The sequence below is a fragment of the Myotis brandtii genome, unplaced genomic scaffold (genome assembly GCF_000412655.1).
Source record: "Myotis brandtii unplaced genomic scaffold, ASM41265v1 scaffold18, whole genome shotgun sequence".
NCBI lineage: Eukaryota > Metazoa > Chordata > Mammalia > Chiroptera > Vespertilionidae > Myotis > Myotis brandtii.
Window position 1 is genome coordinate 11615492 of NW_005356674.1, and position 18376 is coordinate 11633867.

Consider the following 18376-nt stretch of genomic DNA (forward strand, 5'->3'; position numbering starts at 1 on the left):
ATACACATATATATATATGGCTGTGAAAAGAGATATAAAACAATTGATGGCATTTATATTAGATATGTATATCAAGCAATTTCTGGGCAACTAGATTATATCAAGGATTTTATTCCATGGCTAATACATACTTCATTAGTCAAACAGTAATGTGCTCTTCAGGATATAATCATAAAGTTAAAATAGGGGATTTTTGACCATAGTGATTTTTTTTAAATAACTAAAAATTCAAAGGTCGCTACATGGCAAGCTTTCAAAATTGTAAGAATCAGTTTTCAGGCTGCACTAAAATCTAATTCCACTTATTCATTTCCCTTTTGATTCATGTGAATTTTCTTTTTTCGGGTTTAGGGAACCAGTTGCTTAGGATGTCCACTGCACTGCAGAAAAATCAGGCACCGGGGGAAAGGCAACCTCAAGTTCCATTTTTATCAAAATGTAGCTATTATTCTAAATGGCCCCACTGAAACTGAAACTTATGCCAACTCAGAGATTCCTGTTTCCACCTTAATTTTTCTTATTACATGAAAAATGTTTCTGGTCCTGAGCACTTCATTCATTTACTTACTCAACATTTATTGAGTGATATCTAAGACTTGCAGAGCTTTCCCAAGATTAATAAGCTTCTTGCCTCATCTTTTGGGGACATGTGGATGACATTTAGTTCATTTAATTGGAAACATATCTCTTGCTTCAACAAGCAGTACCCACCCCATCACACTCTTTCCTTTCATGCTTTGTCCATGCTTAACCCTCTCCACAAATTCATCGCAGTTAAGAGGTAGCATTTGATGAAACAGATTCTCTTATGCCCCCTTCAATACTTACTACAACATTATTGCTCTTTAAGTGGTTCTCAGTTCTGAAATGTGTTTCACTATTTTAGCTAACTGCACTACTGGCAATCTAGCTAGGAGTGTACAACTGGTACTAACCTTGATTAACTTTTGTATTGCGAACAGAACTTAAGTGATCAATTGTCTTAAGTGAAAACTGTCATCTGATGCCAATGCAAATCTCAAAATCAATTTCCCTGAGGGCATGTCACTTTAGATGATAAAAACAAGTGCGATGCTGGGACTTCAGAGCCCTGTTTCCGGTCCTACCGTCTGTTTCAACAGCTTAAAGACCTTTAAAAGTCAACTAAATATTCTGGCTTTTGATTTGTCCATCTATATACTTTTTAAAATGGACAGAATGGTTTCCTAGACATTTCTTAGTTGTAACACACAACAGTTCTCTGAGGTGCTCACAGTACTCCATAGACATATAAATATCTCTTTGATTACTGGAGCTTATGTACACACTAGAGGCCTGGTGCACGGATTCGTGCACCAGTGGGGTCTCTCGGCATGGCCTGTAGGGATCAGGCAGAAACCTGCAGTCCAACATCCCCCGAGGGATGTAGTAGTGCAGGAAGTGGCAGGTGGCCAGGGAGGAGCCTGAGGCCAGGCCGGGTGCCATGTCGCTCCCACTCATCCCGACCCTGCGGCGCCTGCCACCACTGCTTGGTAGGCTCGCTGCCACTCCGCTGCGGTCTCTGCGCGCCTGTCCTAGAGCGATACCAGTGCGTCCATGACTGAGAAGCGGCCGTGGGCTCTTGCCCAGTCAGTTCTGATGCAGGTCCTGAACCAGATGGGGGAGGAACGCGCAGGGGGAGTGTCTGTAGGAGAGGCTCACGCTGCCACAGCTGCACTCACCAGCTGTGAGCCCGGTGTCTGGTGGGAGCGCACTGACCACTAGGGGGCAGCTGTTGCATTGAGCATTGGCCCTCTGGTGGTCAGTGCACTTAATAGCGACCAGTTGAATGGTCGCTTAGGCTTTTATATATATACACTAGAGGCCCGATGCACAAAATTTGTGCAAGAGTAGGCCTTCCTTCTCCTGGTTGCCGGCACTGGCTTCCCTCTGGCATTCAGGACATGGGCTTCCCTCTGGCCCCCGGCAGGCACCCAGGACCAGGGCTTCCCTTGCAGCCCCAGCTTTGTCCAGAAGGTTCTCTGGAAGGACATCAGGTCTAATTAGCATATTATGCTTAAATTATTATAGATTTACTTATCTAAAAACAACTTTCTCTTTCTAACTTTTCAAGGTCAAATTTTCCCTGTCTAAGAAAATTCAATAGAAAGGTGAATTTTATTATTGTGTTTTTCTTTGTTTACAAAGAAAAGAAGCTGAGCCCAGTGAATGTGGCTCAGTAGACCCATGAACCAGAGATCAAAGTTCAATTCCTGTTCAGGGCACAGGCCTGGGTTGTGGGCTTGATCCCCAGTAGGGGTTTGCAGGAAGCAGCTGATCAATGATTCTCATCATTGATGTTTCTCTCTCTCCCTTCCTCTCTCTGAAATCAATAAAAACATAATTTAAAAAAGAAAAGAAGCCCAGAGAAATATGGACTACTTCATAAAAATATCTCTTTTCTCAGTCTCTTACTCTTCATTCCATCCACAGATGAAACTCTGGAATATCAAAGCTAGATTCAGAGAGTCCTATAATGTCCCAACATTGAAATTTTATTTTTAAAAGCCTGCGAAAGAAGTAAAGAGCTTAAATAGACCCCTGGGCTCCTGACTGATTATTTTCTCCTGAAATATCTAGCAGCCAGACCCAATATCTCTCACTCGGTCTTTCTGTTCAAGTTTTGCTTTCTAAGAATTCCAACAGAGATGTAGGTTCCATTTAAAGAAGTAAAAGCTAGTGACACTGAAGGATGAAATGGTGTCCAATGCACACGCAGAGTATCATCCAAAGAGACATGCTAGCCATTTGTTTCAAACTCAGCCACAACCTGTAGTCCATCACCACATATTCCAGCGCTAGTACCTCATAGGGTGACCTTATGGCCCAACTGAACCTCATCGGGTCCCAGAAGCCAAATGGCCCTGTCATAGACCTGCTTTTGAAGAAGAAAAGCCCCAGGTGGGAAAACCATGGTGCACAGGGAAAAGCTCTAAATAGCTCTGTCAGTCCCTCTCTCCCTTCCTCTCTCTGAAATCAATAAAAACATAATTTAAAAAAGAAAAGAAGCCCAGAGAAATATGGACTACTTCATAAAAATATCTCTTTTCTCAGTCTCTTACTCTTCATTCCATCCACAGATGAAACTCTGGAATATCAAAGCTAGATTCAGAGAGTCCTATAATGTCCCAACATTGAAATTTTATTTTTAAAAGCCTGCGAAAGAAGTAAAGAGCTTAAATAGACCCCTGGGCTCCTGACTGATTATTTTCTCCTGAAATATCTAGCAGCCAGACCCAATATCTCTCACTCGGTCTTTCTGTTCAAGTTTTGCTTTCTAAGAATTCCAACAGAGATGTAGGTTCCATTTAAAGAAGTAAAAGCTAGTGACACTGAAGGATGAAATGGTGTCCAATGCACACGCAGAGTATCATCCAAAGAGACATGCTAGCCATTTGTTTCAAACTCAGCCACAACCTGTAGTCCATCACCACATATTCCAGCGCTAGTACCTCATAGGGTGACCTTATGGCCCAACTGAACCTCATCGGGTCCCAGAAGCCAAATGGCCCTGTCATAGACCTGCTTTTGAAGAAGAAAAGCCCCAGGTGGGAAAACCATGGTGCACAGGGAAAAGCTCTAAATAGCTCTGTCAGTCCTGGAGACTCACAGAGGACAGTCTCTTATGAAAGAGATGGTTCAAGCTGCGTGAAGATTTAATTTATAACTGGGTCCTTCAGATCCTTTGAGACTTAGCAGCAGCAGCAACAGACTTAAAGAGGTTGAGAGTTTTTAATACATGCTGCTTGCTGGGGACAGGCCGCCCCTGCAGCTATTAAGAGGTAAAAGGTAAAGATTTACAAGGAATGAGAACCTCAAATCAACAAAAAAAAAAACACTAAATGCAGACACGTTAACTTGAATAGACTCCTTGAAATACTTAAAAAATACAAAAGAGTCTTCAAACGTTTGTATTTCTTAAGAAGGAATTTAACATTCAGAAAAAAAACCACACACCAATTGTAACTGCACTGTTTATCCCATAAAATAAAAAACGACTTCTCCATTTCATTCACTATATAGTTTATACTCCAACTAGAGGCATGGTGCATGGTGTTCCCCAGCCTGGCCTGTGCCCTCTCACTGTGCGGGAGCCCCACGATCTATCTCCCCAAAGAGATAGGTCCCTCCCTCCCATCTGGGGCTCCTTGATGGATTGCCCCAAAGAGGTAGGCCAGAGCCAGGGGTCCTGCCTCCACACTGTGCACGCAGAGTCAGGTCCCCGCCCACCTGCACACGCCTCACTGCACACACAGCCCCGCCCATCCACACACACCAGCTGTGCATGAAGCCTCCTGGTGATGGATTGCTACAGCATGAGGGCATCATGGCATGAGGGCGTGACAACCACATAGGCTTTTATTAGTATAGAATGCCTATATGCTATGTCTTATAATCCTTACAACATTTAAGGAATGGCTAGTTTTTATTTTATTTTATCTTATCTTATTTTATCTTATTTTTTAAATCTTATTTTATTTTATTTTTTTTAAAGCGGGGGGCGGGGGGGGGGGCTGCTGCCCAGCGCGAAGGGGCTCAGGAGCTGGGCGCTGCCCCCGATGCGCAGGCTCAGCGCCCAGAACAAAGTTTTCTTTTCTTTTATTTTTTAAATCACCCCAGCCTCCTGTCATAAACATATCTGGGAAACACCTTGTCCTGTTCCTGATGGTGACAGTTGGGACTCAGGTTACATTTACCCCTTTCCCCCACACTGACCACCACAGCCCAGCACTAGAGACTGCACTGTCTCTTTCACCCTCTCAGTCCTGGGAGAATGTGGCTTTGGCCATGAGCTACAGCAGGCGTCTGTTGGGACCAGGCTTTTAACATCCATTTGTTATCAAGGGAGCGGTCTTAGCAGAATTTCACTTAGAGTCAATAGCCAGTCTTTCCTGACGTTTCCATGGGGACCTGGAGTTTTAGAGCAATTTCAGAGAAAAATATTGGAAAGAAATTGAGGGGCAAAAAATACAGTCACACTGTTCTCACACACACACCATTTCTAGAAGCAGGGGGCATGGATGAATCACTTCCTCCTCAAGGCCCACGGGTGCAGAGCTCTGTGTGACTTCCTTGGGGCCAGGTGTGACCTAGTTCCTATGCTCAGAATACAGGAAAAATCAGGTTTGAGTCCTTAGTCCACATTACAGACATGCTTTTGTTAGTAACTTGCTGTGTGACCTTGGGGAAGTCACTTAACCTCTCTGGGCCTTGGTTGCCTTATGAAAGTTATTTTGAAAGAATGCAAATGAGATTGTATGTGTGTGTGTGTGTGTGTGTGTGAGAGAGAGAGAGAGAGAGAGAGAGAGAGAGAGAGAGAGAGAATTTTTCATAGTATGGAAGATAAAGCATTTTAAATAGCTCACACTTACTGTGTGTCCAATGCACTATGTGCCAGAGAGCTCTTCTAAGCCCTTTATGTGTGTTAATCCTTTCAATCTTCAAAGAGGTATATAAGGTTGGCACTATTCTTCTCCCCCTGTTACATATGGGAAACTGAGGCACGGGGAGTTAAAGGAACTTGCCCGTAGCCATATAGCTAGTGAGGCAGAATTTGAATCCAGGTAATTTCCTCTAGGACCATCAATTACCCAGTTCCCAGTCCCTCCACATCCCGCAGTCAAATTCCCGTCACTAGATAGGTGCTCTCTATCATGGGGTGTTCAGCTTCCCCATAGCCTGGGCCAAGTGTCCTTCAAAGATATTCACCTGAGCCCTAGTTGGTTTGGCTCAGTGGATAGAGTGTCGGCCTGCGAACTGAAAGGTCCCAGGTTTGATTCCAGTCAAAGGCACATGCCCGGGTTGTGGGCTTGATCCCCAGTGGGGAACTTGCAGAAGGCAGCCGATCCATGATTCCCTCTCATCATGGATGTTTCTATCTCTCTCTCCCTCTTCCTTCCTTGCTGAAATCAATAAAAATATATTTTAAAAAAACACACAAATATATTATTCCTCCTCCATGTAGTAAAGAGTATACTAGTACAATGTTTTTTGTTTTTTTTAAAAAAGCTATTTACCCAAAGTATCCTACCTTGTAGTTACTACAAATAATGCTTGTCTGTGACTTCAAACTTTGCAAACTTAAGATTCATCAAGAGGTTTGTTTGTTTGTTTGTTTGTTTTTGTTTTTGTTTTTAAAGCGGAAGCTTAGGCACTTCCCTGAGATGCTCATCAGTAAGCACACCAGTCGGGCTCAATTGAAGATAACAGAAGTCACTCTTGCTACTTGAAGCTAAAGGGGAATTAGTTCAAAGTCAAAGAGAAGGGAAGCAAACACTAGGAGAGGGGTCCTTAAGTATAGCAGCCAGAGAAGCCACACTTGGTGCCTAGACCCATGGCAGCACCGTCCCTGGCTCAGAGCACACACGACATCCTATAGGACAGAACTCCAACATCAACAGGTGGTGTCTCCAAGCTGGTGCCTTCCATGGGCCATTCATTCCATCATCAGCTCTTCTGGGATATGGGAACATGGTAAGACCAGAGAGAATCCTGGGGCTCCAGCACATGAACTCACTTATTTTGCTGTAAATGGACTCATGATCAGCAGAGATGTTGGCTTTGGGAAAAATTAACACTGTACTAGTATTTAGTTACATGAGTCTCCAATGCCAAATTCCAGAGGCTGTGCCATTCCATTTCAAAGTTTCTTATAATCCAACAGTGGTTATATTTCAGCCAATAAACATCCTGCTTGTCCTTGGTGCTTTTTGAATGTCAAGTGAACTAATGATTGTGGAACCTGTAAGTTCAATGAAGACTCAAGGACACAGAGTCAATCAAGAGATGACAGATCTAGACCACAAGTAGTTTAATTCCTGATCCAATGATTTCCCTACCATCCCACTTGGCTTCCCTATATGCTATTTTAGGTTTGGGGTTAAATGCATATCTTCCATGCATACATTTTTATTAACCTTTCTCCTAGGATAGATAATAAAATGCTGAAATCTGGACAATGATAATATCTATGAACTCTCCTGCACATGTTTTGAGACTGCAGACACTGCTAGACACACCTCAGGAAATAGAAAATTGCAACGGAGGCCTTGAAAATGGAATGTATAATTTGGTACAAAACATGCAGTTTAAAAAGCATAATAGGATAGAAGATGCAACAATCCCTTCATAAAATTTAAGCATGCTTATAATAAAGGGAATTTAGAAAATGAAAAAAAAATGTAGAAATAAGTAAAAGAATAGTTCTCCCACTCCAATACAATCACCCTTAGTTTTTGTTTTTCTCTCCATCTAAGTAATATTTCCTTTAAATATCAGAACCCCACCCCCAAATATATGTTGATTTAAACATGTAAAAGATGTGTCTTAAGACATGAGGTTAAGAAACTTTAATTATCTAATTTGGTCATTTGGTAGGAAAAAAAGATTCTTCATATTCATCCTTATATTGCCACATTTGGTTATGGACGTTATGACAGAGATGTGAATTACATTCAGATATATTGCTTAGTTTCACTACATTTCTGGGTTCTAAAACGCAGAACAGGAACAATGATGTCTATGTCATAACACCATTGGCAATGAAGCAATTCTATGGGTGATGATCCCAAGGATCCCCCTTTAGAGGGGTCAGAAGCCTCTAAACAATGGGATCCCCTAATGAGATTTATCCCAGTCCCCTGAACTAATCAATGCTTGACAGTCCTGACTCCTAAAGGACATGTGACTACTGTATTATAGTTCAGTAACTTGAGTTTATATTTAATTTTCATGGTGCTTAGGACCGAACTGTGGGTGTGACTGAATATGACTGAAGCCATTGGAGAGCCCTCCTGCATCCTTTGATGAAGCCCAGCCTGGGCTGGGAATGACTTTCCACAGCAGCTCTGCCTGCATCCCATCAGTTCCACCGAGAAAGAGGCCTCATGCCCTCTCTCTGAGACAGCCTGACGGGGCAGGAAGCACACAGGTCCCCATTCATGCCTTCGCTGCAGGATCCCCTGGAACTTCAGGATGGACTTGCTGGCCTACCTGGACCAGATGAGGCAGTGACATCCGAGAAATGGACCATGACCCTGTGAGGCCTTGTATAAATCTCCCACACTCTCCACGCTTCAGTTTCCACATGTGAAATTGGCAGAAGTTTTCTTCTTTTTCTAACATATTATGAAATGCTATTATTACGAGGTAAATCATAGTGACTCTTAGATGCTACTATGTTATGATTCCTTAGTTTGGGGTCTGAGATCTTATTTTCCATTCTATAAACAGTTATTGAGTAATCATTCTCCACCTCCCTTAATCCTACATCCACGCTGGCCCTGCTAAAAGTTGTCTTTCAAAGGCATACTTAATAACTTGCCTAGGCCAATGCTAATTTATGCTTATTTTAGAATGCTGATAACATAACTGGGCAAATTACAAACTTTCAGTCTTTAATTGGCAGCTTTTTGCATAATTCCATGTGTGTTTCATATAAATCTTGAGAATAGTTTTTTTTTTTTTCTTTCAAAGAACAGCCTACATCAGGAGAAGGCAACCTGATTTAAAGGACATACAAAATAATGTGGGATTTTAAAAAGATATCTGCAAGGCCAAAAATGGAAAATGAACTATACAGGAAACAGGTACAGCATAACACCAAACTACAAAGTTTATAATATAAAGGGTTAAAAAAATAAATAAAAGCTTAGAGGAAAAGGAAATTGAATTTTCATGATGCAGAGATGAAAAGAACTACAAACTATTATTTTCACTGGAAAGGGAAAAAGCTTTGAAATGTAAAAAGGTTCATAAGGCAAAAATACTTTCCTACATGATAGAGGATTCAACCAAGCACACAAGGGAATTGCAATGTTGCTTTTCCAAAAAGATTCTAGATTTAAGAATGGAAACAGGAAGATAAATTCCAGATTTACCAGATAAGAACAAAGAGGCGGTTGTATTGGGATTATAATGTCTTTTCTTGAGGTTAAAATGATCCAATATGATATATATGTGTGTATATATATATATCTGTATTTTCCCTTTATTTAAAGATTATTTTCTTATATGTGAATGAACAGATAATCAATCCAATTGATCTTGGTGTTCAGTTTTAAATATTATATAAAATTAATAGTTATGGATATGACTGGGTCAATAAGTAAATAAAACTAATATTTCCATCACATTAGTTCCCTTTATTGACATAATAATGCTACAGAGATATTTTTAAAGTCTCTGAAGGGGTTTCTACTCCTGCATTTCAATTTTGCAGTAATTATGTTTTGCTTATAAATCACAGTTAAAATGTTGCTATGTCATTTATAAACTCAATTATATTGGGTCTTCCAATTTTTTTAAAACTTCAATTTTAAAAATTAGCACTGCATAATGAATTTACATTCAAGTTCTAGATAAGGAAAAATGTGAGGGCAGTGAATTCACATGCGTTCAGTTTATACAGACACACAAAATTGGACTGAGTGATTATCTGATGAATTCAGGTGGTTATAAAATCCAATTCAAACCTAAATCAGACATCTGAATGACTATCTGTGCTAGGCAGAACAATGGTATTTATTAATGACATTAATCCCTGGAAATGATGAATATGTTATATTACATGGCAAAGGGGATTAAGTTAGCAGATGACATTTGGTTGCTAATCAGTAGAGTTTAAAATAGAAAAATGACCATAGATTAAACCGGTGGGCCCACTGTGATCACAACAGTCCCTAATCATGGCAAAGGGAAGCGGAAGAGTAATAGAGAGAAGACTCGGTCAGTCGTGCTGGCTTTGAAGATTGAAGGGAATCATGAGCCAAGGAAACGGGGCAGCCTCCAGAAACTAGAAAAGAAAGGCAAGGAACTGATTTCTCCTCTACAGTCTCCAGAAGGAATATATCCCTGCCTATACCTTGATTTTAGCCCAGTGAGACCCATGTCTGACTTCTCACCTCCAGACCTATACAATAATACATCTGTGTGGTGTTTTTCTAAAACCACTAGGTTTGTGATCATTTGTTTGCATAAGCAATAGAAGATTAATACAGTAATCATGTAGTGAATGGTCATGCCTGCAATTGCTTAATTATGACCCAGATTGAGAATGAAAAGCAATTGTCCCTAATAAATACATATTGATTCCTCTAATCACCTTGAAACTTTATTAGCAAAATAAATTGCTATTCTTTCTTACCATGGAAATAAAATTAAATTTTAGAAAAGAAGTATGTTAATGTTCTTTGTATTGCATTATGCTAATAATCATATATGAAAAATATATATATTGTCTAATGCATACCTGACAATATTTCTAAAGTCTTTAAACATGACTTTGATTAACATCTACTGAATAAGAAACAATAAAAAAGAAAAAGAAAGAAAAGAAATAACTGTCTGAAAGTGGTGAGGGATCCATCACTGGGGATAATCAACCAAAGGAGCTAGCCCGGATGTGGCAGATGGTTTTCCTAATACAGAGGAAAATATTGACAATGAAAGTGTTGGCAGGAGGTTATTTTTAAGTAGCTCTCAACAGATGAGTAAAATATCAGTATGATTTAAGAAGAAAGGAAACCAATAAGAAGCCGCTTAAAATCATAATCACAAAACTATCTGATTGTTCACTAAGTGTTTACAAATTATCAAAACTGCCTGGCCCGTGTGGTTCAGTGGTTGAGCATCAACCTATGAAACAGGAGTTCACAGTTCGATTCCAGGTCAGGGCACATGCCCGGGTTGCGGGCTCGATCCCCAGTGGGGGGCATGCAGGAGGCAGCTGATTAAGGATCCTTTCTTATTGATGTTTCTATCTCTCTCTCCCTCACCCTTCCTCTCTGAAATCAATAAAAAATATATTTACTAAAAAACTGATCAAAATTGCAATTACAGTTGACCCTTGAACAACACGAAGGTTAGGGGAGCCAATGCCCTGCAGAGTTGAAATTTGTGTATAACTTTGACTTCCCTAAAACTACTAATAGCCTACTGATGACTGGAAGCCTTACTGATAACATAAACAGTTGATTGATACATATTTTACATGTTGTATGTATTACATACTGTATCCTTATAGTAATAAAGTAAGCTAGAGAAAAATGTTAATAAGAAAATCGTAAGGCAGAGAAAAATGTATATACAGTAATGTACGTATTTATTTTAAAAAAATCCATGTAAAGTGGATCCACGCTGTTCAAACCTGTGTTGTTCAAGGATCAACGGTATTGAGTTCAGAACTCTTATTTCTATGTCAGACTCCTCCTTTTCATTCTTTTTTACAATAGCTGGAAGAGATTACTATGTAATATTGATCCCTTGAAAATACTATTGCTTAACAAATTAAACTATAGTAAATTTCTTAAAATTCAAACCAATGTGCTCAGTCTTAAAAAACACACAACACAACAAAACAAAAGCCACCCCTTCAAGTCAAATGCAGTATGTTTAGTGTATTGTTTTATAGCAGCAAATACCTTCCAGATGCTGTGCAGAACCCACTCTTCTCTTTTTTCAGCCAACAGAGGGAATGCTATAAAATTACCTGATGATTGTGCTGCACTGGTAGGTATGAGTTCATAGCACAGGAGTGATCTTTATACAAAATGAAATGTGTTCACAGAAGAAAAAAGCCACTCTAGTTATGTCCCATCTATTTCCTGTGCCTGATTATCTGCTATCCTCGCCACCGAGCATCTAAGGGACCTGGTTGCCAGGGAGATTAAATACTAGATGGCCAAACATTCTCTAGAACCCAGATCTGTTGGTCATCTCCACAGTGCATAGCAACTGAGGGGCAAGATGCTGACACCTTGGAGGGGCCATTTTGATAGGATGAGGTTCTGTATTTGCTTAGGCAGTGGTCGGCAAACTCATTAGTCAACAGAGCCAAATATCAACAGTACAATGATTGAAATTTCTTTTGAGAGCCAAATTTTTTAAACTTAAACTATATAGGTAGGTACATTGTTATTAACTTAATTAGAGTACTCCTAAGGCTTAGGAAGAGCCACACTCAAGGGGCCAGAGAGCCGCATGTGGCTCGTGAGCCACAGTTTGCCGACCACTGGTTGGAGTATCCACAAAGTGGCCAATTCCTATTCCTTCCAAACCAACATTTCTGCTCTTTTCTGTATTTCTCAGAACCAACTCCACACCAAAGCAGGTTGCGAGGAGCAGTATTTTTCACGTTGGCCACGAGCCGAGATTAACTTCATGGTGATGAACCAAGAGTCTTCCCTGATCCTTAGAAATGATGTGAATGATGCAAATAACTCTGTGAATAATTTGCAAAGCATTTGTCAGTCTACAATTGTCTAACATCTGCCACGTTCTCCACTTCAGTTTTATTTATTAGGGGCTTTGAGGTCGTTAGGACCACTGTTAAAGTGATAATACTTCTAGGACTTTAAACTGAGGGCTCTGGCACAAAAATAATTAAGGTCACAGGGCTGATCTCAAACTGGGTACCACCAAGGCAGGCAAATAGAATTTACAAAGCCAAATTCTTGACCTTGAAATATAATTTGGTATCTATCTTATTTCAGAGGTGTAATTTATTGAAAACCTCACTGGTTCTGTATTTGACTATTCCCCAAAAGGAAAGCTTATAACCTACATTTAGCATTCTTAAGAGACTAAAACAATACCATTAAACAGGACACATAGTATAAGATTATATATGTGAGTTTTTTCCTGAGTAAACAACCAAACATAATATAATAAACTCCAAAATTAAAGCATATAAGGAGTTAAAATATTATCTCTGAATTTTGCCGTGTTCCATTATTGGAGAAAAAATGTTTAAGAAATCTCTTCAGCAAGATCAGAACAGCATAATACATTTTTTTTTTACTGCACACTAAATGATAAACTTACATCAGAATTAAATCTCAACTGGCAAATGTTGCATGATATGATTTGCTTTCTTCGATGAGGAAGAGGAACCCCGAATGTATGATTTATTACAGCTTTCTGAATCGGGTCCATCTGTAATGAGAAAAAAAATACAACAAATAGAAATAAAGCTTGTCAGTTCCATTGGAATGTTGCCTACTTCATTAAAAAGCCAATCTGTACAGCTTCAATCTACTGCTCACATTATAAAAAACATTTTTTTTAAAGAAATGGCATTTCTACTTTGTCGAAAAATAGAAAACAATAAAACTCAAAGCTCACTATGATAAGGGAATAATAAATGTACCCATTAGAGTCTGCATACTAAATGTTTTTCTCACTTAGGATTAACAATTGTCTCAGTTTGATAATCCTAAAATATAATTAAAGGTTTATCAAAACTCAAGTTATTATAAATGCCAGCAATTTTACACAGAAGTTTGTTTGCACCGTTGGCCTAAATGGACTTCAAAATAGACTTGGTCAGAGGATCAGCTCTGAAAATAAATGATGCACCATTATCCAACCTTATGCTATGTTTTATATCTTTTCTACCTCAAGAATATAGTATACAATTCCTGCTTTCTAAGAATTCAAATATATAGAGCTATCAATGTAATCAATAACAAGTTATTGATTCCCTAATACATACTGATATCCTATGGATTTATTATTTGAGGTTCAAAGAGTTTGGCCACATATAAGTTATCTCACTCCATCCCATTTCCCAGGACAGGACAAGTGACACCAAATATATAATATCAATAATTCAGCTTTAATAAAACATGTCTCCTCATCAAGCTCTGTCCTACAGTGCAAGTTAGTGGTTCTCAACTATTAGAGTCATATAAAATTTTTGATCTGCTTCTTACTATATGTACAACTTCTTTGCTAATCTGTGTCTGTTAAGGTTGTTATGAGGTTTAAAAGTGATAATTCATGAAATCAATTTAGCACAGTCAATGCTGGGCACATTAAGAAGTCAATAAATGTTGGCTATTACAGATTCTCCATTGTAGTACATGTGAGATCAAGGTTAACATGAGCCTCACACTCCTTTTGTCATTCTTGGCATACTATTCATATCTCATGTGGTCAAAAAAAACACACACAACATTTCAAAATGATTTAAATGTCACACATGTAGCCATGACTTCTGGTGAATGCTTGCGAACTTTGGAACCCTTTTTTTTCAAATGGCATTTAAAAAAATAAATATGCTTTTTTATTTTTAGAGAGAGGAAGGGGTAGAGAAACATTGATCTGTTGCCTTCAGTACCCACCCCAAATGTGGACCAAACCCACAACCTAGATATGTGCCTTGACTGGGAATTGAACCCGTGACCTCGAACCGACAGTATACAGATAACACTCCAGCCAACTGAGCCAGACCGGCCAGGGATGGAACCCTTAACTCTCATCAGATACAAAGTTCTTATGAGAGTGATCCCAACGGGTTGAAATATTTCAGACATGACTTGACAGACACACATCAAAATTAAGAATGGGCCTGTGAAATAATGCTCTAATATTCACCTGCGATACACTGTAGTTTGTTAACTGCCCTAAACAAGTCATTGATAAATTCTACCTCCTTTTGTGTATTTCAAATCATCAGAACCAGCTGACTCTTGGGCTCTTCTCACTGGTAGGTAGGAGAAAGTTCCTATCTATATTTACAACGATTAGGTTACCTAGGTACTCTTAATGTACTTTTCTAAATAGCAGCAATAGAAATAGTAGCACTCAGCATTTATTAAGTGCCTTCTATATACTAAATCCTAGGCAAGGTGGTTTATATATTAAACAGTTACAATAATAAAAACAGAACAAAACAAAAAAGTCATGGGTGTAACCATTTTTATCTTCCACAGTCACTTTAAATGTTTTTATCTGATGTGAATCCTTGCCTAGATTCTGAATGAAACTCAGCTATATGATTTTTCTGGTCACTTCCAGTATGAACAAATTCTAGTATCTTCCCCCACCCCTTATTAGTGATTTCAAACATATTTTCTTTTTAACCAGTTTTATTTAGATACTAGAGGCCCAGTGTATGAAATTTGTGTGTGGGGGGGTCCCCTCAGCCCAGCCTGCACCCTCTCCAATCTGGGACCCCTTGGGGGATGTCCGACTGCTGGTATGGGCCTAAACCAGCAGTCAGACATCCTTCTCACAATCCTGGACCACTGACTCCTATCACTCACATGCCTGCCTGCCTGGTCACCTCTAACACCCCCCCCACCAGCCTGATTGCCCCTCTCGGCCCCCCTGCCGGCCTGGTTGCCCCATGCAAGCCTGCTTGTCAGTCCTTTGGTCGTCCTTCACTAACCCCCCTGTTGGCCTGGTCATAGGCAGCCATCTTATGAGGGCGTGAAGGTTAATTTGCATATCACCTCTTCATTATATAGGATAATTTACATACAATAACATTCACCAATGCTAACTGTAGAATTGGCTGAGATTTGACCAATACGTACAGTAATACTAATTATCACATAGGACATTTCATTACCTGGAAAGGTTCCCTTCTGCTCCTCTATGGTCAATCCCTTTCTCTCACCTGAGTCTTTGAAACCACTGGTTTGCTTTCTGTCACTATATTTTTGCCTTTTCTCAAAGTTCATATAAGGGGAATCGTACAACATGTGGTCTTTTGTGTCTGGCATCTTTCATTAAGCATAATGCTTTCAAGAATGAACCATGTTGTTGCATGTATCAGTAGCTTATTCCTTTATATTGCTGAGTGGTATTTCTTTATATGGAAACACCACAATGTGCTTATCCATTTGTCAGCTGATGAACATCTGAATTGTTTCCGGTGAATTCCATAATCTTTTCAAGTCTCAATGCATATCTAAAGCGCATTCCTAAATTCAGTTCATCAATTTAATACAAACATTAAAATTAATTCAAAGTTATAGTCTCTTTTCTGTAAATTGAACCTATCATCAAATAGTAGTTTGAAAGGAAATAGAAAATGGTACAGGATTTCTCTCTCCCCTCCCCTTTCACACACACACACACACACACACACACACACACACACACACACAACACACAACACACACGCTTCTCCAAGTCCCCCAACCCAACTAAGCTTCTAAACCTTTGTCAACCCATATCACCCCTTTTTTTCAGACCCAAAATGGACAGTGGGCAGATCCTGAGAAAGCCAACAGCCACAGAGATGTGTGACTCTAGGCTGTTTCAACAGCCTTCATTCTACTTTCCAAGATCCCTCTATATTACCTTAAACATGCCATCACAATGCTGCCATGACAACAAATACGGAGACCACTGGGGGATAATTTCCCTTTTTAGCCAACAGGTAAAGGAAATAAAATGCAGAAAGAGGTCACTGACTTAGAGGTAGTTACCTTGTTATGTTATATTGCATCTGTTCTGTACATAAAGGAGGCCCATTTCTACCAGGGAATAAGGTGAGTTATGCCTATAACCCACTTGGGAATACTGAAGTCCACTTATAATAATACTATGAAATAAAAATGAACTACACATTTATATTAAATATGCTCTCTGAAATGTAGTACAGAGTTTTTATCATATATTGGCGAGCAGCATATTATTTTGATCTTTCAGTAGCACTGTGGAAGCAGTGACTACATTCATTCCAAGTTTGTGTAGGAGGCATTTTGGAACTAGACACCATGCAAATGTGGCATATTCTCTAGGTTTAATTCTTTTGTTTGAATTGAATGATGATCTGATCACTGTGACTATAAAAGCAAATTTCACAATGCAAAGTCCTGTATTCTTCTTTGGAGACAATTTCATTTCCCAGTGTACTTACAAAAAAGGCACCTAACTAAGTTATATTTTAAAGATGAATTCACAAACTAGAGTTACACCAACACAAGTATTTATCTTTTATCATTTTAGGAATCTAGTACAAAATGATAAGTTTAATGCCTTCATTAATTAACATAAATCATATCATATTCACCTCTCTAATACATTCATTTATAAATATATGTAAAACCATTTACAACTAAAAATTTGGAAGGGCCAAAAATCTAACTAATAACCAGTTCTGTTGTTAAATAGTTAATTAAATGAATCTACATGGTATGTAACTAAAAGTAGTGTATACTATCAACTCAGGAACACACACACAGCCACTTTGATCATTTTGTTTACACATACCATTATTTATCATAATGATCAAACATTTTGTTCAAAAACAAAGTCATATATGTTGGTCCCCCCATGAACAAAATAGGAGTGATCTGTCAAAACAATCATACCTTACTATGTGTATGCACATTATCATTAGTTTTTCTACAAAACCAGTCTCTAGAGATGCCAATAAGTGTAGACAAGAATAAAGGGAGGGTGTCAAAATAAGTTGTAGGAAACCTAGGTATAACAACCTGGACATTCACAGTGCACAATAAAATATTAAGTTCTCTGAAATGCCCCACAATAAAAAAATGTTTTAAATAAATAATTTCTAAAATAATATAACTAGAGTGCTCATTGTTTGGTTTTTAAATTTAGCATCCCTGTTTCTATGCATGCAGTTTAGAACATAGATAATATGAAAAATGAAATCATTATAAAAATAAGAATAAAATGTAAAGCCGTCAGTAGAAAAGTAAAGGCACTAAACTAAAAATGTAATAGATAGAAATTAGATCCATAAAAGCTTTGATACATTTCACCTATTCCAGGCAGCACTGAATTAAAAACTGATAGAAATGGTAAAATATACATGGTATTTTAATCCATATTTAACTAATTTCTAAAGTGGGAGATTTTGAAAGCTAAATTCTCTAAATACAATACCTAATCTCCCAAAGCAAACAAACAAACAAAAGCAAAGAATGATTCTGTACCTATTAATATGCATACCCAAACCCTAGACAAAAAATCAATTTCAAACTCAGCCTATGGCCTAATTTAAAGCCAAATGACTATGTTCTTCTAGATTTCAGGCTTAAGGATCTTTGCATTTTTATCTAGGCCCTGCTTTTCCCTCCCCTCCCCTCTGGGCATTCTGCTAAATTGATTTGTAAATAAGTGTGCAAGGCACAGCCTCAGGTAGAACAGCCACAGCTCAAGTTCCCTTCCCTAGGATGTCTGCTTTATTATCACAGAGGACCTGGCTTAACCCTGAGTTCACATTTCCTGCTCTAAGAGAACTGCTCTCTTTAGGTTCCTATTATTATTGTGACTTTCAGTTTTAAATTCAAAGAATAAAAACTTAAATGGCAGGAAGTTTAGAAGTCCAGAAATATAAAGGTTATCTCTTCCAGCTGGCATTTCTACGTAACAATGGCAAGTAAAAACTTTAAAGGTTATACTTGAGGGCACTTACAGTTTTTTGGTATGTCTTTTTTTATGTTTATAAGCATTATTTCTATCTTAGCAACTTACTGAGGAGCTCTCATTGACCCTTGCCTAAAATCATACAACTAGTAAGTGCTGTGATATCCATTGTCCTGAATATTTGTGACCCATTAGTATTAAGTGGCACTAAGTAGAGGCCCTGGTA

General features: G+C 38.8%; 1 protein-coding gene across 5 annotated transcripts in view; it reads right to left on the reverse strand.

Annotated features, from left to right (window-relative positions):
• The window catches only part of ZNF385D (zinc finger protein 385D), a 705866-nt gene that overhangs the window by 106967 nt on the left and 580523 nt on the right, over nt 1-18376 (reverse strand). For 4 of the 5 annotated variants that reach the window (XM_014537586.1, XM_005863642.2, XM_005863641.2 and 1 more), the window contains one exon: nt 12841-12951. The exons of the other annotated variant lie outside the window; for it this stretch is intronic. In XM_014537586.1, the coding sequence (XP_014393072.1) occupies nt 12841-12951 (111 nt within the window). The remainder of the gene's footprint in view (nt 1-12840; nt 12952-18376) is intronic. 5 annotated transcript variants of the gene reach the window in all.